General features: G+C 32.5%; 1 protein-coding gene across 1 annotated transcript in view; it reads right to left on the minus strand.

Moving 5' to 3' along the window:
* Positions 1-1,095: 1,095 nt before the first annotated feature.
* LOC111706088 (chaoptin) overlaps positions 1,096-26,798 on the minus strand; it is a 62,256-nt gene continuing 36,553 nt past the window's right edge. Inside the window, exons 13-32 of the mRNA XM_023478853.1 lie at positions 26,222-26,340; positions 25,364-25,494; positions 24,230-24,305; positions 23,395-23,451; positions 22,616-22,723; positions 21,502-21,582; positions 20,377-20,442; positions 19,527-19,595; positions 17,324-17,417; positions 15,877-15,948; positions 14,992-15,131; positions 12,541-12,619; positions 10,461-10,608; positions 6,404-6,489; positions 5,147-5,269; positions 4,524-4,754; positions 2,969-3,260; positions 2,587-2,745; positions 1,876-2,031; positions 1,096-1,109 (exon numbers count right to left, since the gene is read on the minus strand). Of these exons, the coding sequence (XP_023334621.1) occupies positions 1,096-1,109; positions 1,876-2,031; positions 2,587-2,745; positions 2,969-3,260; positions 4,524-4,754; positions 5,147-5,269; positions 6,404-6,489; positions 10,461-10,608; positions 12,541-12,619; positions 14,992-15,131; positions 15,877-15,948; positions 17,324-17,417; positions 19,527-19,595; positions 20,377-20,442; positions 21,502-21,582; positions 22,616-22,723; positions 23,395-23,451; positions 24,230-24,305; positions 25,364-25,494; positions 26,222-26,340 (2,301 nt within the window). The remainder of the gene's footprint in view (positions 1,110-1,875; positions 2,032-2,586; positions 2,746-2,968; positions 3,261-4,523; positions 4,755-5,146; positions 5,270-6,403; positions 6,490-10,460; positions 10,609-12,540; positions 12,620-14,991; positions 15,132-15,876; positions 15,949-17,323; positions 17,418-19,526; positions 19,596-20,376; positions 20,443-21,501; positions 21,583-22,615; positions 22,724-23,394; positions 23,452-24,229; positions 24,306-25,363; positions 25,495-26,221; positions 26,341-26,798) is intronic.

The following is a 26,798-nucleotide window of genomic DNA, read 5'->3' on the forward strand; positions in this document are numbered from 1 at the left end:
CACAGTACACAGTACACAGTACACAGTACACAGTACACAGTACACAGTACACAGTACATAGTACACAGTACACAGTACACAGTACACAGTAAACAGTACACAGTACACAGTACACAGTACACGATACACAATACACACTACATAGTTCACTATGTATTTTGTAAGATCAAGCCAATTTTTAAAATACACTGCAAACCAAGTTGTGCGTTCTCCTACGCAGAAATCAAACAGTATTTTGCCAATTACTCATTTTAAATTTATGCCAGAAACAAGCACATTGCAGTTTTAAAATAAATATGCCTGGGGCTACAAAAAAGGATGTAAGTTGGCGAGGTAAAACAAAAGACCAAGACGTTGCGACACTTTAGAATTGTCTCAGTGAATACAAAAGGTAACCACCATCAACTTGCAAAGATGTAGGGATTTAAAATCTGAGGCGAGGAATTTCCTGTGTAATTCAGTTTCGCCGTTCTGACATGGGATTTGTTAAAAAGAAAAGTTTACCTTGCTTACCATAGCTTTACTGTACAGAACTATACACGGATACAATACATACCTTGCATAACCTTTGTACCGAAAAGCTGCCAATGTGTATGGTTGCTGTACAGTACATGAATACAATATATACCTTGCATAACCTAGCTTTGTACCGACTAGTTGCCAAGGTGTATAGTTGTTGTACAGTACATGAATACAATACATACCTTGCATAACCTTTGTACCGACTAGTTGCCAAGGTGTATGGTTGCTGTACAGTACAAACGGGCTTAAGGATTCAAACGCGTTATCTCTGAAATAATTATCAAAATTAGATCTTGTATCGATACCTGATATTTTGTAGAAAATTAAGAGATATCGGAACTTTTGAAGGTGCTAATCTGAAACGCCTGATATCCATGAAAGAATTAATCTTCTTATTTGATCCGAGAAAATAACAGCTAACTCATATTTTCGTGATCTCTTATTGGCCGAGCGGAGATTGGTTGATGTTTTAAATAAACAAGGTTCTGTTTGGAAGAATCTTACTAAAGGAATTAACTTAATCCCTCAAATAACAAAAGTTATGGACATTGGCTTTCTAACCGGATTAACAATTCAAAAGTTCTGACCTGAATTTAGACAAAAATCAAAAGTTTTAAGTCTAATTTAAAAGATACTCATTTATCATAAACTCCTCAGGAAAAAATATGATTTTAAGTCGTTTTGCTTTTTAGTCAAACTGACATCAATTGTCCAAATCTATATAATAAAACTCTTGGCTCATAAGTATAATATATATATGTATATATATGTATATATAATTTATAAACTGTGAATTTATAAAGATAGTACATATTTTCTAGAATATTGAAAATATATCTTGATTTTCCAAATATTTACTCTGGGTGGTTGATGGCTCGCCTAATTAAATAATTAACTATTAAACCCCAACCTAATTAATTTAATATTAGAATTCGCGAAAACTAACCTCAGCTGTTAATCCACAGAAATTTATAGCAAATTATATTGCAACTTTACACTTTTCTGTGCATAAAAAAAAACAATTTTGGGGAAATGACTGAAGAGTCAAATGAAAAATATTGTAATCTTTACGCTGAAAAAGATAAAATATAAGATAACTACTTTTATTAAGCTGGACCATTTCAAAAAAATCTACAATCACGATTTTAAAACTGATAAAAATTTGCTTTTTAGATCTCCTTTACGCCGTTTTTTAAATGATGGGTGAATTATAATAATTATACCCTTTCCGTCAAAATTTTCTTTTAAGTAAAACACGTTTTTTATTTTTAACATTAAAAAGCAAGAATATTGCCAAAATTTGTTTATCATCCAAGGAAAATTTAGATAAATCTATTAATTTTAAAAAAGAACCCATTCCTTCGAATGCATCTGCCGTGAGAGTATGGAGATTAGGTCCAGTGATGATTATCTCTTTAAGTTTAGGACCAAATGCTCCTAGGATCTGATCTGTTAGAATACCAGACTTCTCCATTATCTTCGCAGTCAAGGATTTCAGGGAGGCCAGACCTGACAGTTTAAAGTTAGTCATCCGTTTAGCTTTCAGAGAACTTCAACATATTTGAATTTGTTATGCTTTTATTTAAAATTTGCGTATATTTAATAAGAAAAATTTTAACTTTAACTGAAGAATTCATAAGTCTAGGGCGGATTATTCATAAGTCTAAGGTGGATTATATTACACGCTATTGTAAAGACCAAGATATTCGAAAATTCGATAAAAATATAGAACATAAATGTGTTCATAATTCATTCGTTTCTGAACAAACTACATTTTTTATGGCTTCCGTCCCCACTAAAGTGCTATGTGTGGTTATTTTTTGGTAAATGAAATTTCTGTAGCTAGAAAATTGACAAAGATACAGTTTCTGGATTTTCGTAAATTTCATGAAAAATGCGGTACAAATAAGTCCAAATTTGGGAATCAAGATGTCTTCCAATCAAAAAACGCTTTTTCTAAATTGTTCTTAGAATTAAATTTCACATAAGAAAAAAGATGATAGGAAGCCTTCATATGATATTCATATGTTGCATGCCATTTTCACTGTACCCTAATAACCATACCTGAAATAACAGAGCCTAGTCTAAACTTAAACTTTTCTATTTCCGGCCAACTCTGGATATACAAGGTAGAGAGGTAGGTTAGCTGGGAGAGAGAGTCTGCATCAAACCTCTTGAGATCATGCAGGTCTTGAACAGAGAGGGTTTGAAGATAGAACAATCCTAGAGGTATGAGAGAGCGTCAAGTTTCTTAAGATAATTGACTGAATGCAAAGTTAGAAGCTAAGAAAACTGAAAATGTTTTAATCCCTGAAATGAAAATGACCCCCCCCCCCTCTACATTGTAAAAACAAAATATGTCAAAGTTAAACAGAGTTAATCTGTTTCTTGAAGAATTTGTAAAAATCTAAAAGTTTGTACAACTTGTTCTCTCTCTCTCTCATTCCTTGAAAACTTTCTTTGGTAAGAACCCGGACTGGATTGTTTGATATATCTAGAGATATTAGCCTGGGAACTAAACGCCAGCAGTGTGAAGGAAGGTTGGTCAACTTGTTCAGCTCTAGGTTCAGAGATCTTAACTCAGTTAAACTCTCTAGTGCGCCACAGTCTAGGTCGGCCAGGTTGTTGCTCCCTAGCTCCAGGTTGAGGAGTCCGGTTAGATGTAGCTCCGGGAGGGCTGTGAGACCAGTGTTAGTAAGACGGAGATCCTTTAATTTTTGAGTAAAATGGAATAGTTCCTGAACAAAATAAACAAACTTGATTCTATCCATTAATAAATAAATACCATGACAGAGGATGGAATAATGGGGTTAAGGAACAATTAAACCAAATCTTTAGAAAATAATAATTACGATAACAGGGACCAAATTTAATGAACATGAGAGGTCGCTAAACTACCTAGCGCCGGTTCAAATCCTGAATTACGGATTAAGATCATCATGAATCTTTGAATTGTTAATTGAGGATTTGAACTATCGAAAGGTTGTTAATGCGACCAGGCTCAAAATCATCAAAACCGGTCTCAGGCTTGCTTTCTGTTCGGGTCAACTGATATCTTAATTATTCAAGTAACATCGACGTACTTCTTTAGTTCAAATTTTTGTGTGCGTGTATTCTCGCCTACTATAGGCTGGGTGACCCAATAAACCTGGGAATTTAAGTGATGACGTCACAACTCTATTCGCAACATTTTAATAAAGGAATTGAGTTTAATAGAGGAATTGAGTTTAATAGAGGAATTGAGTTTAATAGAGGAATTGAGTTTAATAGAGGAATTGAGTTTAATAGAGGAAAGTTTAATAGAGGAATTGAGTTTAATAGAGGAATTGAGTTTAATAGAGGAATTGAGTTTAATAGAGGAATTGAGTTTAATAGAGGAATTGAGTTTTTGCCACAAAATCAAATCTTCGCAACCTGATAGTGTAAACCTTTGATATTTCACACTTATACTATTTAATCTAACAGAATTCATATAGTTTAGAATATCAAAGGTCTACGACATTGGGTTGCATAGAGATAGGGTTTATAAAATTGACTTTGTAGCAAAAACTCAATTCCTTTGATCAAACTCAAAACAAAGATGTCCAATGTCCATTCAAAATGTAGTCTGATTGTCCTTTTTTTATTTGATTTATCAATGTGCAATCACAGTTAAAAAGTCCAAATCTTTTAATATAAAAACTACATCTTTTAAAACCTCAGATCAATTAAAAAAGAAAGAATTCAAGTCTTTGCCACAAACTATGATTTTCTTCCTCTTTTCTTAGATATTTTAAACAAATGGATTAGGATAGATCAAATAATACATTCTAAGTTTTTAATACTAAATGTTTACACCATCAGGTTGCAAAGCAGTTAAATTTAAAGATCAATGACAATTGCATCACTCAATAAACCTGTTTATTGGACTACACTTATATTATCGAAGCAGTGCAGTGTGTAGGGCCATGGGGGGGGGATTATACATGAAAAGTATAATAAAAGTTAGAATAAATTTGTTCCTTGAAATTAGCCCGAATATGATTATCTGCCAGGTCTAGTGTGAGTAGTGAGCTGAGCCCAAGAAAGATATTATCAGGAAGGATGGTCAGCCTGTTGTGTGCCAGGGACAAGGAGAGGAGCTTCAAGGTGGAGGAGAGCATGGTGGAGTCTATATGCTGAATACTGTTGTGAGAAAGGTTCAGATGTCGGACAGTGTCAGATATCTCAGCTAAAGCACTATTAGGCATCACCTAAATAAATATAAATAAATGTACAATGAGACCAATAACACCGCGGAATAAGGAGACGACCGTGAGAAATGAATGTACAATGAGACCAATAAAACCGTGGAATAAGAAGACGACCGTGAGAAATGAATGTACAATGAGCACGGTCAGTCGTAGTACATTTGAATTTCCGAGCCTGGTCAACCTTTCTGGTCCCAGTTTGTACTGTATCGCCCGGACATTGGGTAAATAAAGCAGACACTCAATAGGACTAGACAGTGCAAAAAGGAATTGACGCAGTCAGACTTTAGGTTGAATTTACTTTTACTAAAGGGCCAGAGTTGCATGTGAGACCCATGACACCGCGGAATAAGAAGACGACCGTGAAACTCAAGTTATAAGAATTGAATCTTTACCTGGAATTCGTTAAAGCTGAGATCAATAGTTTGTATGACGGTATGCTGGAATGAATCTCTGGGAAGAGATCTCAGCTGATTGTGAGATAAATCAACGATTCTCAGAGATTTGAGTCCAGAAAACTAGAAATGATATCATTAATAAAGTTATATGGGATTGATTCCAGTTTAAGAAAATGTGGTTCCTTGACAAAGGCTAAAAAAAACAATTTTTGTTTAACCTGGGGGGTGGGGCAAAATAAACATTCACAACGGTCCCCTTTAAACCTTAGTCTGATCAGAGCCGAAAACTTTAGGATGGTGGATATCGAGATTAATGCTTTTTCTTAAACTACAGATAAAAAATGCTTGTTCTTCTCTTGTTATTAATCTCCAGATTAATTTACCAATCGGGATTAAGGATATCCCATTCTAAAGTTTTCAGCTCAGAAATGAGTAAGATTTAAAGCTTAAAAATAAATCTAATATATTTATTTATATAAATAATAGTTTCTTTAAATAATGTTTCTTGTTGTGCTGAGGACATGATGGAAATTATCAGAATTAAATCTTTTTCAAGAAAGGAAAAAAGAAGAAATTCGACTTTATTTCACTTGAAAGGAAACCTTTAAATATCGCATAATATGCCACTTTATAAGCGAAAACAAAGAAGTTAGAAGACATTGGATTTTTTTTGCTTTTTATGTCCTTAGTAAAAAATTAATGAAATAATTTTCCGATTTCAGAGGATGAATTTTCTTCATTTTTATTTTATTTTAAATTGTGAAGAAGTAGAAGAAGTGAATTTGTTTAACTTTACAATTATTTTCCTTTAAAAATAAATAATGATTTTTCTTATTTTAAGACATATTTTTCACCGCTATTTCCATTTTTTCAAATGTAGAAGAATGATTCAGCATTAATTTCTTTCGTAAAAAAAGATTATTTTTCTCAATTTTGAAGAAGGAAATTTGAATACAAAATAAAACTGTTTTTTGTCTGTCTGGATATGTTTCCAATAAACGTCAAAACGGCTGAACCGATCGGGCCCAAATTTTGTGTGGGTCACTCCTCTCATGACCCCAGGGAAGGTTTATGGATGATAAAAATTTAGATTTAAATTTGCCTCCAACAAAATTTGATTCTCTTACGATTTTGAAAATACACAAAGTTTTTTTTAGATCCGCGAACTTTTTCATTATTTTTTTACAATGTGTACTGAAAGAAAATGTTCACAATTGAAATAGAAGTGAGCGAAGTAAAATGTAAAACTCTAACCTGTCCGAACTGAAGCCCATCTAGTCTATTAAAGCTTAGATCTATAATCTGCAAGGTTTTTAGTCCAACCAACCCAGATTTAGCAACTATACACAGATATTCATCAAACAGGCAGATTTTCTAAACCGACGATTTAAAAATATACAAGGGGGTGTAAATTTTTAAAAAACTATTTCCTCCCTTTTGAAAATATTTTTTTCCCCAAAAAAATGTATGTATCTTTGCGCTTAACGCCAAAAATTTTCTTTATGGGTTTTCAACAAAATAGGGAAAAATAAATAACATTTTTGAAAAAAATTATTAAAAATTATGAAAAAATTGCCTTTAAACACTTCCTAGATATTCAAAATACATTGAAAGATCTGGGCTTTTCTTTCAATAAAGAGCGACATCGGTGATACACACAAATCAATGATGAAAATTTTCAAATTTTCTATCCAAAGATTTATAATCGGAAGCATTTTTTTATCAAGAAAGTTTATCGCAAATTAAGTGGTAACCATAAATCAGTAGAATAGAAAGAAAGACGGTTGTCAGATTTAAAGGGGCTGTAAAGGAAAATCTTTAAATATACAATTTTGTATAAAATTAGTAGGTTTAAACAGATTAAGCAAATACGCAACCAATATTAAAATCGGCGATATCCCAGAGGAGCCTAAGTAACTTTGGTTTGCTTCTATTATTATTTGAATTTAATAATTTTTTTTATTTTTAATAGATTTAATTGATAATTATTATACATAATTATATGCATAATTATTTATATGTCCTTATCACGTGACCAGAATTCCCACCAATAGTAGTGCAGTATTATTGTCACATTTATCTCCATCTGTATCACATTGCAATTTCCCAAGGCGCAACTTTCCAAGTCTGTCCTAGCCGTAGCACTTGGCCCATAGCCTTTTCTAGCCGCAGCGCTCGGCCCCTAGCCGATCATAGCCACAGCGCTCGGCCCCCTAGCCGATAATAGCCACAGCGCTCGGTCCCCTAGCCGATAATAGCCACAGTGCTCGGCCCCCATAGCAGCCTGCGGCGCCTCAGCCTAACCTAACATGGGAAGTTGCCGCTCGGGAAATTACACTTTAGGGAAGTTGCCACTTGGAAAATTGTCACTTGGGAAGTCGCCCTTGGGAAAGTATCTTACACCAAATAAACATAAGATTGTAAGAATGTCGTCTTCCTTTTCCACAGTTTTATGAGTCTCACTGTATGTTTGACACAGTTTTTTCAAAAAAATTTTCAGAAAACAATGGCGCAAAGAGAACAATTGTAAGAAAATATGTAGCTGTTTATTTAATTTGCTAGTTTGCTAGGTATTATGTTCTGCTGTGTAATAACTACATCTATTAGCAGTAAGAACATTATTTAATATTTATGTACGAAATGCGTGATAAGCTTTAGTTTTAAAGAACCTTGATTAATAATGTCGATTGTTCAGTNGAGGAGGGGAGTCTGAGAAATAAATCAAATGAATGTTTAATACAACCTAATCTTACCTGGAAAGTTTATGGTATAATCAAAGAATTGAATATAGTAGAGTCTAATTTGGGATGGACTCAGGCCCGTAACCAGGATTTTTCCAGGGGGGGTGCAAAGAACCCAAAAAAATTTTCGCCTTCGGTGCGAAGGCGAAAATTTTTTTTGGTTTTTTTTTAAGCAATGCTTGGTTTGTTTTTACGGTGGTATATGGTTTTCTTTATTACATTGTCAATGTACGCTATAAAGACCTTTTTAACAAGTGTATTTAAGCTTTTAAGGGTTACATTTTAGTGCCTGAAACTTTTCAGTTTTCATATACAATATACTTAAAAAATAAATGAATGGTACTTTAGCTTAAGGAAAAAATTCATTATTTAAAATCAAGGCTTCTTGTCCCTCGGCCTCATCATGATATTATGAAGATGATTAAAAAATAAAATTTCCAATATTTTGTTTAAAAGAGTTCATTTATTGACATTGAGACATTGAGATTCTTAGTGAATTTTTGAGTACTCAAAAAAAACCTTCTACTTTGACTAAAAATGACAAATATCCTCGCTTAAAATAATGTTTTTGAAACTCCCAAAAATGAGTAACACACAATAAGATTAAAATTTGGTTTGGGAAGGGAATCAACTCTTGCTTGAGCTATATTATTGGTAACTAGATTTTTAGAAAATTATGAGAAACAATTTCTTTTATATGGGACTGGGGGGGTGCAAATTCGTCATTGCACCCCCCTTTCAGAAGAAAGGGGGGTGCACCTGCACCCTTGCACCCCCCCCCCTCCCTGGTTACGGGCCTGGATGGTTTATATATTTATGAGTTCTTAATATTGAAGAATTTTCTTTCTTCTAAAATGATCACGTTTTAGTATTATTTGACCAAGACTTGGGCCATTAAAGTCAGGGCTTACGGTCTTCTGATTGGCTAGATTTCCTACAGCCGACCAATGGGGTGGTTATACCAAAAATCTTGACAATAGGAGGATTAAGTGTTTTTTTGCATATTGTATTAACTCCTATTCTTTTAGAGTTTTCGAAAGATCTTTTTTTAATGTTTTAGAAGTTGTTCTTTTTTTGAAAGGAATTGAGTTTTTGCCACATACTCTGATTTTCTAATCACTATATCTTTGGAAACAAATGTTGCAGACCTTAGATATTTCAAACTATGAATTCTGTTAGTTCAAATAATCTGAGTTTGAAATCTCAAAGGTTTACAACATCAGGTTCTAAAGTTATTGAGGTTTAAATATTTGATTTTGTTCCAAAGACTCAATTCCTTTATTTTATCATTTAGTTCACAGTCTGTATTACAGAATTTATTAACTATTTTCTGAATTTTTGTAAGATCAAAATTTTAATTAAAATAGATCTATCTCAAGGTTAGAATATTGTAGTTTATTATGAACTCATTGAAACACAAACATTAATCTTACTAGAAGGGGTTGATTTATTCAGTGCATACTGTATACCAGTACCACAGACCAAGGAGATATTGAATAGAAGGAGGGGGCGATAGGTTTCCGTACACTTTGCTGTGACGTTTTTGGACTGCTGAAGAACTAGTTTTTGCGTAACAACAATAGCAATGGCAGCCGATCTAATGCAAACAAACATGAGTTAGTAAACTGTGAAAGTAGTATTAAATCTTGTTAATAACATTGAAAAAGTTAAGGATTTTAGTTTTATACGAAAAGGACTTTATTACAGACATTTTCAATAGAATTCAAGGTTATCCTGCCCCCCCCCCCCTAGATGTCTGTTTATTTTTTGTGTTATTGTTTACCATCTTTATTATTTTTGTTACGCAAAAACTATTTCTTCAGCAGTCCAAAAACGTCACAGCAAAGTGTACGGAAACCCTATCGCCCCCTCCTTCTATTCAATATCTCCTTGCCACAGACTAACTAATGTATAATGTATACTGTCGCGTTTTGCCGCCTGAGCCGTAAGTCTAAGAGAGTACCGTTGAACAAAACTCCCAAGTTTTCTTTTTGGGGCCATGTGCATTGTGCATAGATTTTAATTAAAGAAATCATAAAAAAATAAAAATAATATTTCTAAACTAAAATATTGGTATCTACAAAACTACCTGACCCGATTTATGAAAACGGGTTTCCTAAACTGGGTTTCATTACAATACTCTGTCTTAAGTTTCGGGCTCTGTATAAGTCTGTATGTGTACTGAACTATTTTCAGTCCGGTACTTGAAAATTGAAATGAACAGGAGTTTGCAGTGTTCCCTGCTTTAAGCCAAGATATTATAAACTTTATTATGAAAATCTCGAGCCCAATTTATGTTATGATTCAATCCAATTTGAGGGGATGGGGATATAAAATAAAATAAAATTATATTCTTTAGGGAAATATTTAAATTTATATTGTCTAGTCTGAAAATAGACATTTTGATTTGCATCTTGCAAGATGAATCTTAAAAGCCCAAAGTTTACATTTTCAGACATTTAGAGATAAAATAATTTTTGAACATTTAGTTTTTGAGAACAAAAAAATTCGCAAAACCCTGCAAGGAATAAATAAAAAAAATTGTAAGAAATTTTTTTTTTGATGAATTCCTGTGGTGATCAGATTGTGGTTTATTTTTAGTATTTGAAGATTGATGAGAGAGTTGAGAGAGGAATCATCAATTTCGGAGATATGGTTTTCACTTAGATCCAGGGAACGCAGGGAACCAGATACCATCCGCAGGAAATATTCAGGAATCTAGAATATATTTAATTTACAGGGTTTATGTATATTAACCCCCCCTCTAGTTCTTATTTTGATACAAATCTATAACTTTTGATAACATTTATGGAAAGGCTTTGGTCTCTTTAATGATAATCTATCAAACAAATTTGAAAAGGAATAAAACTCAGAATAATAATCCCAATATCTTTGGAACCCAATGTTGTAGACCTTATATATTTCAAACTTTGAATTCGGTTAGATCAAATAATCAAAATTTGAAATATCAAAGATTTACTCCATTATTAGGTTGAAAAGAAAAAGGGATAAGAAAATTTAATTTTGTGGCAAAAATTAATTCCTTTGCAAAATTGCAAATATTTATTACAAGATCAAACTTTTTAGCCAAAAATGTGTAAAGCAAAAGTGTGCGAACTATGATAAAGTAAAAAGATGGAATAGGGTTAATACATAAAGTCAAGTGGGGGGGGGGGTAAAGATTGTGATATTTTAACTAAAGAATCCTGACGGACAAAACTTGTAATTACGCCTTTATAATACTAAAAGATTAAAAATTATAAAATGGAGCGCTCTTGAATAAAATAAAGATGGTACCAGAACAAACCAAAAACAAATTATTAATCCATTGTTTCTTCTCTTGTTCTAAGTCTATTTAATTATACTGTAAACCAAAGCAACTAAACCGATGCCTTAAAATATAATTCAAAAATCACAATATCTTTGTCACCTGCTGTTTAGTATATGGCAGGACAGTGAAAGGATGAAATTCTTTCTCCGAGAATAGTTTACAATTACAAAAAATTCTGTTTTCAACAATATTGAAATTGAAAATTAAAAAGTAACATTTATTTATTATTTTGATTAATCCTGTTCCCCCATCATTAAAACCAATCTTAAAAATTTAGTGCGTGATGTGGAGTTAACTAAACCCCAATATTGATATTTATAGCTTTATACTAGGTAGATTTATATCTACAATATATAATTTAAAGTAAAACATTTTTTTAAGGAACCTTTCATCTTGAAATTTTGTGTCCTAAATATTTAACTCACGGGCAGCCAAGCCGGGTCAACCTTTCCGGTCCCAGTTTGTACTGTACCTAGGTCTAAGGACAGGACTAGCCGGTGCAATAAGGTTGCCGCGGTCAGACTTTACGCTTCAAATAGGCTGAATTTACTTTAACCTAAAGGGGCAGATGGGTTCAATAATCAATACATAATAACCCGTAAAAATGGCACAAAGCGCCAGAAATGCCTAGTTTAAGAAAAATTCCTCTTGAAACCCTCGTGTTCTTAACCCCATTTAGAATTGCCTAAGTTTATGTAATAAAATATATTGTGGATGGATTTCAATGGATTCTGAGTGGTTTAGACAACTTTAGAAACCAATATGTCAAAAGTTAAAGTTTAGTACAATTCAACTTTAACCTCTGAGCTTCAAATCTTGCATGTGATAATCTGGCAGAAGTAAATCAATTTCAAGAATTAAATTATCATTATTGAAAATAAAAAAAAAATTAAAATTTTCGGATGATATCGGTTAGAAAAATGTTGCAATGATATGGCAAATTCCAAACCTTAAAGAAGCAGATTCTTTAGAAGCTTTTAGAAAAAATCTACTGCGCATTTTCGACAGACTCAACATGTCGACTGAACCACTCACAAAGGTGCTACGTTTCGGTAAAAAATTCAATTGTTTGAAACCAATACTAAAACGTAATTTTATGACATGGCATTTAGTTTTAAAGCGCACAACTTTGGACATGTAAGGAAAGCCCGATTAATTCGGAGAAGGTACAATATGTATTGTATTAACAATGTACATTCAATACACTGTACAGTTGGGTAAGTGGACAGGATGGCTGTAGTAATGAGTTAAAGTCCATGAATATATCTATCTGATTGATTGATTGATCTAGCTGATTGAGTGAAATAGGATGACAGTACCTGTAGTAATGAGTTAAAAGATAGATCTATCAGCTGGATGAGTGGAGTTGGACCCAATTCATCTCCAGGAAGAAGATTCCTAAAAAAAATTTTTTTTGAAAAACCACTGTCTTTTTCTAAGCAAAATATGATACAATGCTCTTTGCTTTATATTCAACTTTAATTTTTGTTCTATGGTTTTCATTTACGAATTTACTCTGTTTAAAAGTATGTTCCCTTTTTTTGCCTCCCTCCTTATATATGTGAATCTATACTCTTTGGTTTATCTATGGGTGACTCTATTTAGTAAATACCCTACTCCACTAAATAAATAGATCTGTACCAATCCAGGTATAAACTTCCGTATTCTCAGGTATCTGTTTCACTAGACACAACTCAATCTTGATCTCAAGGTTGCGCAATAATACACTAGTCAATATCAATCCGGATACAACTCTATCTGTATTATTTAGTACGTATCACTCAGATAATACTTTATAATACTCAATCTTTATCAATTCAGAAAAGGCGCTGTTTAACCATAGAGTATATGAATATATACTCTATGGTTTATCTATGGGTTGACTCTATATATGAATATATACTCTATGGTTTATCATGGGTTGGCTCTATATATGAATATATTGTATGTATGTTCTAACTTTTTGAGTTCATATTTTGCAAAAAAAATCCTTGTCACACCTGCTGCCCATCTATTCAAATTTAAATATATTTAAAAAAGGAAAACAATTGGCCAAGTTTGACTCTTTTACCTTATCCCCCCCCCCCTTTACAGCTGAAATAATTTCTGGGAAGAAATTAGGATAAAACATTTAAATTGTTCTCCCTGTATAAGTCGTTTACGGTGAGCACTTTACTAAAGTTCCAACTGTGCATAATTTATTCATTTTATTAAATGTCAGTCATTCTTTTCTGATAGATCATACACAATTTCTATATAAATTGTGATCTTTTTAGTCTAGGTTGTCAGCGTATACAATTTACTCTATGGTTTATCTATGGGTTGACTCTATATATGAATATATACTCTATGTTTTATATATGGGTTGACTCTATATATGAATATATACTCTATGGTTTATCTATGGGTTGACTCTATAAATGAATATATACTCTATGTTTTACATATGGGTTGACTTTCTGGTGAGTTCTCCGATAAAAACTATAATGTTTCTCCCAGAGGATATATTACTATCCTATACTATATATATTGTATATATACATTATACAACTTACATTGTAATGTACATGAACCTACTAGGGAATAATAAGCAGAGATATGAATTTCCAAAAAATCATAATTTTTAAGATTTTATGCTATTTACCATTGTGTTGGCTCAAAATTGTATGGAGAATTTCTTCACAAGCATTTTTGAAAAGTAAAATTTGTGAGGAACAAATTATTATTACTGAAATATGGTTGTTCCTATGTTCATGAGACATACTTAAATCTTAACTTGAGTATAACAATTCTCAGTTTAAAAAGCCAACCCTGTAGCTAGGTTAAAGTCAAATTTTTTGTCTGAAAGCCTAAAAATCTCTGTAGTTGTAAAACGATGTATTTTCCCTGATTAATCTAGGTTGAGCTTATGTAATGTGTATACAAGCAACTAATAGAAGTATAGATAATATATTAGCTTCTCCATGTTTCCCATAGTTTTTAGATCATTTTTCACTCAACATGCCCTCCCACCCTTCTTTTCCTTCCCCCCCCCCCCTTCCCATCCTAGCTTATTTTCCTTAATCGCTCCCCCCCTTCCCACCCTTCTTTCCCATCACCTTTCCTTCCTTTAATTCTTTATAGGTCTTTCTTCTTTAGATTAAAAACAAAGCCGGACCACGTTATTCTAGTGATAAATCATCAAATACAGTGTGTCCCACGAAACTTAACAGTAGCAAGAGAATAGAAGGTCGTCTTTGAAAAATGGTTGACGACAGAATGTTCCTAATAAATCAAAAGTTGAAAGACGACTTTCAAATCGTCTTGCTACTGTCATGTCTCGCGGGAAAGCTGTACAATATCACACAAAACTCAAGTGTAAAAAGTATGATTTAATATGAAATGGATTCTCTAAATTAATCGAACTACACTGTACAGTACACAGGCGGCCAAAAGGGACAGTACATCAAAGGAATCATCCAACTCTCACTGTGAACAAAGCTTTCAGTATTTTTCAAATTACTCCGTCTAACTTAAGCTAGAAACCAGCTCGTCGCAGTTCAAAAATGTATATGCCATGGGCTTCAAAAAAGTATAAATGGCTTGGTGAGGTAATACCAAAGCTCAAGCAGTTGCGAGGCAGTCGAAGCTATCTAAGAATTTGATGAACAGTTTTCATAGTTGTTTAAAAATCATGTGTTCAAATGAGATTAAAATAATTTTAGCTTTATCCTTCAACCTTTTTTGCTGTACATTATCGAATAAGTGGTATTAGAGTTATGACGGTTTACCTAATCTTGTTGTGGCTGATGTTAAGGAACATGGGAGTATCCGGGTGCAGAGTGGTGTTCTTGAACACGGAGAGGGTGAACTCCTCCAGAAGGTTGTGCTGCAGTTCAACCTTCTGCAGGTGGGGCAGGTTCAGGAACGCCTACGCATGTCGAATTTTTCATGTTTTCGAAACTTTTGAAAAAATTCTTTTTTAACCCACACTCTAATTTTCGAATCCCTATATCCTTGCAACCTGATGGTATCAATATTAGATCTGGAAGAATTAATATATTTGAAATTACAAATGTCTACAACATCAAGTTGCAATGATTTTAAAAGATGATGAGAGTTACAAAACGACCAGAAATCAGTTTAAAAAGATTAAAGAATCCCCCTCAGCTATCTAATCTATATAATAAAGCTCTTCGTGCATATATTTGTTAGCTATAGCTGGCCAAACGGCTGAAAAAATATGGCGATTTTATTAGAAATCCCATGGGGGACACATGGCTAAAAAACTAAACATTTTGTTTTCAAAATTTCACAATTATTAGTTAAATAAAATCCTTTCACAGGTCGGGAATTATAAACGACGAGGCGTATTTGAGCTAGGGTTTCCAATCGCAATTCCGTTGCGCGCAATTGTGTGAAATTATTAGGAGTTTACAGCTGGCTCACAATTGCGCCGTAAGTAATATCCAATTGCGTTGGAAACCCTAGTTTGAGCCAGGTGTCACTAGTTTAACTCCATGTCTTGTACATTCTCTTTTACTTCTGCTTTTATTAAAAGCTGTCGGGCTTACTAAAGAAGTACTTAAATTTTCCGTGCATAGTCCAAGTAGTTCTTGCGATTCACTAATTCTGACCTCAGACTGAGACCCCTTTAAATCCTTTTAAACATGTACCTGTCTCTGAATTGTATGGAGCTGGTTATGAGTTATAATAAGAGTCACAATGTTCGGCAGATTACGGAAACTCTAAACATAAAATTAACTTTTCAAGCTTTCAAGATTTATGATGTCTTGAAATAAATTTAATTACTGCAAAGACACTTATTTTTGTCAGGAATAGTTTTGAGTTTTAGGAGAGATTGACATCCTTCATATAACGCCACTTTAGAGACGGCATCATTTTTTTTTGAACGAAAGAATTTTAAAACGAAAGATTTGAAATCGTTCGTACAAACTTAAAATACGATATTTTTTATTGAACGAACGAATTTTGCAAAAGATTTGGAAAAAACAATCGTTTTTTTTACTAAACTAACGATTTTTAAACACATTTAAAAAAAACAATATTTTTTTACTGAACGATCGATTTTTTTGAACAAACGATTTTATCGAACGAACAATTCTACTGTACGAAAGATTTTGCTGAACGAACGATTTTACTCAACAATCGTTCAGTGAGAAAACGAACGAAATAAATAGAAAAAAAACGATAGTTTGGAAAAAGAACGAAATGGGTTCTTCACGAAGATGAACGAACGAAATGCTAAAAGTCAAACGTGCCCATCTCTAAATCGCCACAACACAATCTCAAAAAAATACAAAATCGTCATAGTTAAAAAGTACTATGAGCATTCTTAAGACTTCTAAATTTTAGCCTAAAGGGCCTTAAGGTCCACCCTTGCACAGTTAGATCATCTTTTTTAATAAGTCAATGTTAAACTTAAGAATATATGCAATTCTTTAAATGTTTTTAACGGCTTAAAAATTTAAAAAGTAAAAATAAACTGATAGTTTGTTGTACAGATATTTATTGTAAAATGTTAGGTTGGAAACTTCAGGAACCCAGACCCTGCAAACCTAGCAGAAACAGAGTTCAACAAGTCAGCAAATATTTTAGTATTTTATATGAGNGGATGTGTGAAAGAAAACTGTATCTTCCGTCCGCTGCATGTTTTTAATATTTTGCAAAACCCATGCCGAAGAAACTGCAACCCACTTATCAGAAAGTTGCATGAAACAATACCTAGAAATAAAAATAGTTTCCGGACGATTTTCATTTCATTTCCAGATTCAATTTCCAATTTCCATTCCCTCGGTTCTCCGCTTGCTTTCCCCTATCCTTGTCCTGATCCTCCTGCAGCTATTCATCTCCCCCCTATCCCTGTCCCTAACCTCCAGCTATCCATTTTCCCTTATCCCTATCCTTTACCTCTAGCTATTTATCTCAGTCCTATCCCCCAGTTATTCATCTTCCCCTATCCATGTCTTTAACCCTTCATCTGTCTAATTTTCCCTTATTCCTGCTCTGTACCCACTCCAATTAGTGTCCCCGTATCCCCTTTCTTCACTACGCAGCTATCCAAATATCCATGGCTGTCCTAGGAGGATAAACTGTACCCACCTGAGATTGTATTTGCTGAATCCTATTTCCTGTTAGAAGGACTGTTTGAAGTTTATCCAGTCCTGCAAACTGTCCTAGGCTGATATTCTCTAATCTGTGTTCATTTTATTGTCAAATTACATTTATAGAAATGGTAGAAAAAACTTTATTGGCTTTCAGAATATAATTAGTTGAAATCCAAGCGACTGAACACTCTTTTTAATCCATTTTCTTTGCAATCTTTTAAATTTGAAAACTTTACTATGTAGTTGATCAGAGAGAATTCATAGTTTGAAATATGAATAAGTTTTGAAAATCAGGTTGCAACGATATAAGGAATTTAGAAATATGTTCGAGGCCTAAACTTGTTCTTCTGACACTGCATCTTGTTATGTATAACATGGGATTAAATTTATTAAAGAAAATATTCATATTTGTTATAGATTATTCAAATAAATAAGAAAACTGAAATGCATAAAATTCTGATCCTTGAATGGATTTTTAATATGCAAAGTGAGTGCTGCAGGATAAACTTGAGTTATCTTTGAAATGTAAGTCTAATACCAATTGATAGCTAATAACGAGGATGTAATGCAAGGAAAGTTATTTCAGAAGTGTACGCATCTTTTGTACTGCAGTGTACTGTCTCTGGGCGGTAATGTAAACACAAGACGGATGTCGAAGCCTGACATGGGATCCATCTTTCACATGAATAATCAATGAAATATTCTGGTCATAGGAAACTATTATGTGAATTATCAAAATTATCAAAATTCAATGCATTAAACCTCCTCGGATACTAAACGAACACTGATGCATCTATTCTTGTTTACAAATTCCGCCCAAAGAGAACTGGTTTCAATCTGTACGCAGAGTATACACGACCGCAATTAACTTTCCTTGCATTACACCCTTGGCTAATAAGGCATTTATTTTACCTTATAGAAAAAATAATTAAACCTTTTAAACTGACCTTTTATAAAGCCTGGGGCAAAATTTAAAGAATTTGAGCCGCGTCTAAAATTTAAGACGCGACTCAAACATTGTTAGTTCCACTTAAGAACCGGTTTTTGGCGGTTCAGCGACGCGATTTTAATTATTTAAATTTGGCCTCCATGGACAAAGTAAACATATATAAACGTATATAACATTGTAAACCATGTTTTACACATATATGTTAAACTTAAATAAAGCCTCCCCCCCCCCCGCAGTCTCAAGTTTAGAAGGGGAAAAACTATTAAAACAAAGTTTAAAATTGTTTGATTAAATATTTATGATTTCAAGTGCGGTTCACTGCTGTCAGCTGCCCCACACTTCAACCTCATTACATTTTACTATTTAAACAACAATGGTTATTTTCAAGGGAAGACTTACCGACAAATGAAGGATCCAGACTTCTATGAAAAGTTTCAAAAATGTTCAAAACTGATCGACTTTAAGATCTCGCGACGCCTTGGTCAATGATTTTACCCCATTTTTGCAGTCCTGGACATGTATATTTTAAAACGACAACGCACTTGCTTTAGCTTTATAGTTTAAAGAATAGGCAAATTTATTATATTATTATTATTAGCAACCATAATTGGATCACTGTATTTCCGCCCGTCAAAAGTAAACTTCTTTGTAAGGATCTCTGATTTAAAAATCGGTTTAATTCTTCCTCGCAGAATGATTTATTTTTCTATAAGAAAGGTCACTTGTAGTTCACTATCTACTACATGAAGTACGTTGCATAACATTACTATTAAACGAAGAAAAAGTTCAGATCTGAGGTAATAGGGTCATTTGAAAGTACTGTCAAGGGTAATTAGGCATTATGATTCTTTGCTGCTATCTGAGAACTGAACTTTTCCTTCTTTCAATAGGAAAACTAAGCAACGTACTTCTTAAAGTATTTCTTGTACTGCATGTGAACTTCCTTATAGAACAATAAATCATCCAGCGAGGAAGTTGAACCGCCTTTTTAAATCAGAGATCCTTACAAAAAAGTTTACTTGTGAGTGACGGGCGGAAATACAGTGTATGGTTTAATTTTATTTTATTTCATGGCCCATGATTGGCATGCCCTGCAGGGACAACTTTTATTGAGAGGTCAACTATTTATCCTCAAATTTAAAAGTGCCCACATTAGATATCGAGATTAAGCGTTCAAGATAAAGGATACTCAACACAGATAAGATGAAAATTGATAAAAATTGATATTATTTGATTTGGCAATGTTTTCCTGTTGTATGAGAGCCGAACATCACGTAGGTTCTTATGAACATTCTTATGCAGCAGATTATTGGGAAATCTAAATAAGTATTTTTTATATAATTGATTTTCTAATATTTTTCTTTTACTTTTGCATACTATTATTAAAGGAACTGTTTGGAAAAGTTAAAGTGGTCTAAAGTAAAAGTTTTGAAAACGTTAAAGTGGTCTAAAGTATGAGTTTAGAAAAAGTTAAAGTGGTCTAAAGTATGAGTTTGGAAAAAGTTAAAGTAGTCTAAAGTATGAGTTTGGAAAAAGTTAAAGTGGTCTAAAGTATGAGTTTGGAAAAGTTAAAGGGGTCTAAAGTATAAGTTTGGAAAAAGTTAAAGTGGTCTAAAGTATGAGTTTGGAAAAAGTTAAAGGGGTCTAAAGTATGAGTTTGGAAAAAGTTAAAGGGGTCTAAAGTAAAAGTTTGGAAACAGTTAAAGGGGTTTAAAGTATGATATTGGAAAAAGTTAAAGGGGTCTAAAGTATGAGTTTGGAAAAAGTTAAAGGGGTCTAAAGTAACAGTTTGGAAAAAGTTAAAGTGGTCTAAAGTATGAGTTTGGAAAAAGTTAAAGGGGTCTAAAGTAAAAGTTTGGAAAAAGTTAAAGTGGTCTGAAGTAAAAGTTTGGAGATGTTTTGAAAAAGTTGGAGGGGTCTGAAGTCTAAGTTTGGAAAACGTTCAAATATAATTCATTATTCTTAACTCGCTCAAGTCTTTGGAAACGGTCGATATCATTTTTTTAAAGAAGTAAAAATTGTACGAATCGATAATTAGTTTAATTTGGGATTATCTTGTACCAATATTTTTTTAAAGAATATTCCCTTGAATTGTTTACCTTTTTAGCTTGTTTGCTTCCAGATTTAGATACTGTAACTCACCAAGGTTGTATAATGATGTTTCACTGATTAGGAAAAAATTACAAAATAATCTTAATGTATCAACTTAATTTTAAATCAGTTTTGAGATTTTGTGTTAAGGAATTGTACCTTTGTCTGATTTTAAACCCCTATATCTTAGCAACCTAATGAGGGATTCAAGAGTATTTAAAAATAAATGAACACTTATCCCACTCAACCCCATTTATTCTGTTTTTTTTTCTATAAGTCCCCCCTTCANACCCCCCTTTTTCTGTTTTTGTTTTGTTTATTTGGTTCTATTATATTTTAGAACTTGATTAGAGGAATCTTAATATTTAATCTCAGCTTTCATTAAATATGCATCCTTTGACTTCCAAGCCTCAACCTTCAAGCTTTTAACTTATGCATGGAGCTGGATAGAGATGGGTATCGTTTTTCTTGAACGAACGAAATTTTTTAGAACGAACGAAGTTTTTCGTGAAAAAGATTGTCTTTCAGAAAAAACTAAACGATTTTGCTGAACGATCGTTAGGTGAGAAAACGAACGAAATAGATGGAAAATGAACGATAATTTTGAGAACGAACAAAACAATTTTTGCACTATCGAAAAAAAACGAACAAAATGGGTCGTTCACGAACAATGAACCAACGAAATGAAAAAAGTCGAACATCCCCATCTCTAGTCTGATGGATCAATAGAAGAACTTGAACTCAGTTTAAACTTTACATATATTAATCTTTGGAAAACTTTGAGGGGTATATACAACGACATGTAAATGCAGATTATAAGTTTACAAAAAGAAGACCGTGATTTAATCAAGTTTTAAGGGACAGTGAAATTAAATAAAAATTAATTTAACGGTTTACAAAGGTTTCCTTAAACACTTTATCTGATCAAGTATAATTTAGTTGCTATACCAAAATGACTTGCGCATTTCTTGCTTCAGAAACAAGAGATAAATTATTTTTCAGATTACGATTTTAAGGGTAGATGTACCGTTGTAAGTTGCAGTATGTCACTTGAAATTTATTGAATTTTAACTCAATATTTTTTGTATCTTAACAACTATCCTCAAGCTAAAACTTTCTATTTTTGTAATTTCCTGATTTCTTCAATATTATTATTATCCAAGGAGAGCCAGAGAAGTTTTTGAAGAGGTTTTAGAGCAGATTCAGGAAATATTCTGAAATATCAAGGTTTAGAGCGGATTCAGGTAATATTCTGAAATATCAAGGTTTAGAGCAGATTCAGGAAATATTCTGAAATATCAAGGTTTAGAGCAGATTCAGGAAATATTCTGAAATATCAAGGTTTAGAGCAGATTCACGTAATATTCTGAAATATCAAGGTTTAGATCAGATTCAGGAAATATTCTGAAATATCAAGGTTTAGAGCAGATTCAGGTAATATTCTGAAATATCAAGGTTTAGGCAGATTCAGGTAATAATCTGAAATATCAAGATTTAGAGCAGATTCAGGAAATATTCTGAAATATCAAGGTTTAGAGTAGATTCAGGAACAATTCTGAAATATCAAGGTTTAGAGCAGATTCAGGAAATATTCTGAAATATCAAGGTTTAGAGCAGATTCAGGTAATATTCTGAAATATCAAGGTTTAGGCAGATTCAGGAAATATTCTGAAATATCAAGGTTTAGAGCAGATTCAGGACATATTCTGAAATATCAAGGATTAGAAAAGATTCAGGAAATATTCTGAAATATCAAGGATTAGAAAAGATACAGGAAATGCAATAAAATAAAAAGATTTAGAGCAGATTCAGGAAACAGTTTGAGATTTCAAGGTTTTAGAGTAGAATCAGGAATCAAAACTAATTGAGTCCAAAACTGATCTCTAACCTGAGTTTAAGTCTGAAAGTAATCTCTAACCTGAGATTGAGTCCAAAACTAATCTTTTACCTGAGATTTAGTCCAAAACTAATCTCTAACCTGAGATTTAGTCCAGAACTAATCTCTAACCTGATATTTAGTCCAAAACTAATCTCTAACCTAAGATTTAGTTCAAAACTAATCTCTAACCTGAGATTTAGTTCAAAACTAATCTCTAGCCTGAGATTGAGTCCAAAACTAATCTCTAACCTAAGATTTAGTCCAAAACTAATCTCTAACCTGAGATTTAGTTCAAAACTAATCTCTAACCTAAGATTGAGTCCAAAACTAATCTTTAACCAAAATTTAGTTCAAAACTAATCACTTACCTGAGATTGAGTCCAAAACTGATCTCCAAGCTCTCTAAAGATCCTCCAATATCCTTGAATGCTAGATCATCTATACTCTGCAAACTGTTAAAACTCAGGGACAGTTCCCTTCATCAATCAATCAATCAACACAATGGTAAAAAAAAATATTAACTTGATGCATTTAATTTAACAGTGGAGGGGGAAAGGGGGGTCAGGGTCCCTAGGGGAGGGGTAAGATTTCTTTTCCTATCATTCTTTTTAACATCATTGCACTTTAACTTGCTCTTGCGTCCTTTTTATCTTTTTTATTATACACTAACTGAAGCCTAAAGGGCCTGTCGTTACCCGTGAAAAAAAAAAATTTAAAAATTTAAAGAAAAAAATAGATTTTTTAAGCCTTTGTCACCCCCATGAGTGTCCACAAAAAATTTCAGTTCATTCGGTCTAGCCGTTTGGCCGCCTATAGGGAACATTCAAACAAATGTCTTGTTTTATCATATAGATATAATTTAAACTTTTCTTCAGATTTGTGTTAAAAACTGTCCATTTAATACTTTTATTAGCTTTTAGAGAGTTTTGCCATTATATCTTTATCATTTTTGATAGGACGAAGGTTTAAAGGAGACCTTTGTGAATGACATACCATTCTTTTGTTTAAATAAAGGGTTACTAAAAACTACATTAAAGTGTCTGGTACAACTTGAAACCTAGTAATTGGCAACATTAACTGGAAAACATCAACGAGCTACTTAGGTGAGAGCTTTTGAATGAATCAGATGATTAAGATTGATTGATTCCTAAGTTTGGGACATCCTCTGAAGGTATGAGGTCCCAGCTGGGACAATCGATTATTTCTAAATATAAAACTGTTTAACTAAATTAAGAACAATAAAAGAGTAAAAATAAACATCATCGGAATGAAAGTCCGGGTTGAAAGTTGTCTGATGTTTAAGGCATTTGTAAGACTAAACGAATTGAGTCTTAGCCGCAAACTTAAATTTTCTAACGAAATTTAAAGAATTCGAGCGGTGTCTCAAATTTGAGACGCAGCTTAAATATGGTTGGTTCCACGTAAAATTGTATTCAATGTTTCAAGATTTAAGCCGGCGCTCAATTGAAACCGGGTTTTTTGTGGATTTGAGACGCGGCTCAAATTCATTAAACTCAGACTCAGATGTTGTAAACCAGCGTTTTTTCAAAATTAGATCATTTGATCTAGTTTTAAATATCTAAGCTCTACAAGGTACACCATCAGACATAGTTATATACATAGAGATTAGAAAATCAAGGTTTGTGAAAGGCTCAAATTCATTTATATGCTTTTAACAATTACTTGTCTATCAAAAAAGAAAAAAAACAAAAAATTAATTTGATTTAATTAATTTAGAAGAAGCATAATATTATTGAAAAATCTTTAAAAAAGCTGGAGAAATTGAAAATAAATAAAGATGACCTATTAACATCATCAACTACATGTTTACTATCTAAATAAATAATATAAATAGGGGGAAATTAAAAAAACGAATGGAATAAAATCCCAATGGATATAGTGTAAACCTTTACATTTTGAATTTTGTTGCAAAGAAAGATTGATTAGAAAATTCGAGTTCGTGGCGAGTGTTAATTCCTTACCTTAGTATGAGAGTATCAAGGTTTTGAGCCCAGCCTTGAAAATGATCTGATATTATCTCAGGGATCTTGTTATATCCTGAACATAGAGATCTAGTTATACATAGAGATCTAGTTATACATAGAGATCTAGTTATACATAGAGATCTAGTTATATCCTGAACATAGAGATCTAGTTATATCCTAAACATAGAGATCTAGTTATATCCTGAACATAGAGATCTAGTTATATCCTTAACATAGAGATCTAGTTATATCCTGAACATAGAGATCTAGTTATACATAGAGATCTAGTTATATCCTGAACATAGAGATCTAGTTATATCCTGAACATAGAGATCTTGTTATACATAGAGATCTAGTTATATCCTAAACATAGATTATCTAGTTATACATAAAGATCTAGTTATACATAGAGATTTAGTTATACATAGATATCTAGTTATACATAGAGATCTAGTTATACATAGAGATCATGTTATACATAGAGATCTAGTTAACCATAGAAATCTAGTTATACATAGATATCTAGTTATATATAGAGATCTAGTTATACATGGATATCTAGTTATACATAGAGATCATGTTATACATAGAGATCTAGTTACACATAGAGATCTAGTTACACATAGAGATCTAACTTTACATAGTGATCTAGTTTTATCCTGAACATTGAGATCTACATAGTATTTATTAAGGTTTAAATGTATTTTCCAAGGTTTTAAATGTATTCACCAAGGTTTAAATGTATTAACCAAGGTTCAAATGTATTTACCAAGGTTTAATGTATTTACCAAGGTTTAAATGTATTTACGAAGGTTTAAATGTATTTACCAAGGTTTAAATGTAATTACCAAGGTTTAAATGTATTTACCAAAGTTTAAATGTATTTACCAAGGTTTAAAATGTATTTACTAAGGTTTAAATGTATTAACCAAGGTTTAAAATATATTTACCAAGGTTTAAAATGTATTTACCTAGGTTTAAATATATTTACCAAGGTTTAAATGTATATACCAAGGTTTAAATGTATTTACCAAGGTTTAAATGTATTTATCAAGGTTTAAATGTATTTACCAAGGTTTAAATGTATTTACCAAGGTTTAAATGTATTTACCAAGGTTTAAATGTATTTACCAAGGTTTAAATGGGAAAGTTTAACTGCTCGTCTGAGAGGTTTGAACGGGAATGTTGAGATATGGTTTCCGGAAAATGAAACAGCTTGAAGGTTTTCTACAAAACTATCCAAAGAATTCTCCTCGATCTCACTAGAATAAACAGTAGTTTTGTCAATATGTCATTTACAAAAATATCAGTTTTACTTGTCAAAATAATTTCTTCATAAATATTTAAGTGATATTGAGATTATAATCAGAATAATCATAGTTAAAGTCAAATTAACTCTTGTTTTCATAGTTTTAAAATTCGGTGATAGTGATGGACCAAACCTCTTTAGAGTAAACAAAGCAGATGTTAGTTCCACAATTATTGAAAATATATTTCGGTCTGGGTTGACCCTCGTCAGTTCTAACGATAATAATCATCAAAATCGATAAAAGAATCTAAAAATTGTTAAAAACCACAAGAAAATAAACGAACAAAAAAGATTTTAAAACAAAAATTTGGCTGCCAAATGGACATATAAGGGAAACGAACTCAGATTATGAGATGGAAAAAAGATAATTTGCCAATATTCACTTTAAAAAAAATTTTTTAAGACAATTATTATTCCTTGAGATTGTTTCTGTCACAAAGATTAAAAAACAAACTGTTTAGATGTATGTGTATAAAGTGGTGGAGGGGGGTCGATCTAATTAACGAACTTTTACGTAAATCAGGGGGAGGGGGGCGGCTTGTTTAAGGAGGGGTATTTAAACATTTTAAAGAATTGGATATAAACAATACTCTTTTTTTAAAAAGAGATACTGAATTACAGTTTACAATTAAATAAAAACTATTATGTTATCATCGTTGATCACTATTAAGATAAATTACCTAATATTGTTGTTTGATAAGTAAAGATATCTGAGCTGAGTTAGTTTAGAGAATGCTTGAGAGATGTTATTAAGTCTATTTCTCTCCAGATCCAGGAGTTCTAATGAACCCTCTACTCCCTATAAACATAAACCAATTATTAGCAAGACAAAATTCAGTTCTTTTCTTTAAACTGGGATTTCAAATTGTTAAATCAAATAGGTGTCACAAACTAGGACTAGCAAATAATACAGGAAATGTGAACTTCTATTGAGGGTTGTTTATCCTTTTCAAATACAAAAACGATAGGTCACAAACAAACCATTTTTTTAAACTATTGAAAACGAGATATGAGCGTTTTCTCGAACTAACGATATTATTAAATATGAGATTTTTCTTTACATTAAATCTATCACAAGCATACAAGCATTAAGAGGAAAAGTCAGTTTTCCTGAGGCTGAATTTAAAGAATTTGAGCCGCGCTTTAAATTTAAGCCGCGGCTTAATTATGGTTAGTTTCACTTAAAATTGTATCAAATGTTTCAAGATTCAAGCCGGCGCTCAATTTAAACCGGGTTTTGGCGGATTTAAGCCGCGA

The sequence above is a fragment of the Eurytemora carolleeae genome, unplaced genomic scaffold, assembly GCF_000591075.1.
Source record: "Eurytemora carolleeae unplaced genomic scaffold, Eaff_2.0 scaffold701, whole genome shotgun sequence".
Classification (NCBI taxonomy): Eukaryota; Metazoa; Arthropoda; class Copepoda; order Calanoida; family Temoridae; genus Eurytemora; species Eurytemora carolleeae.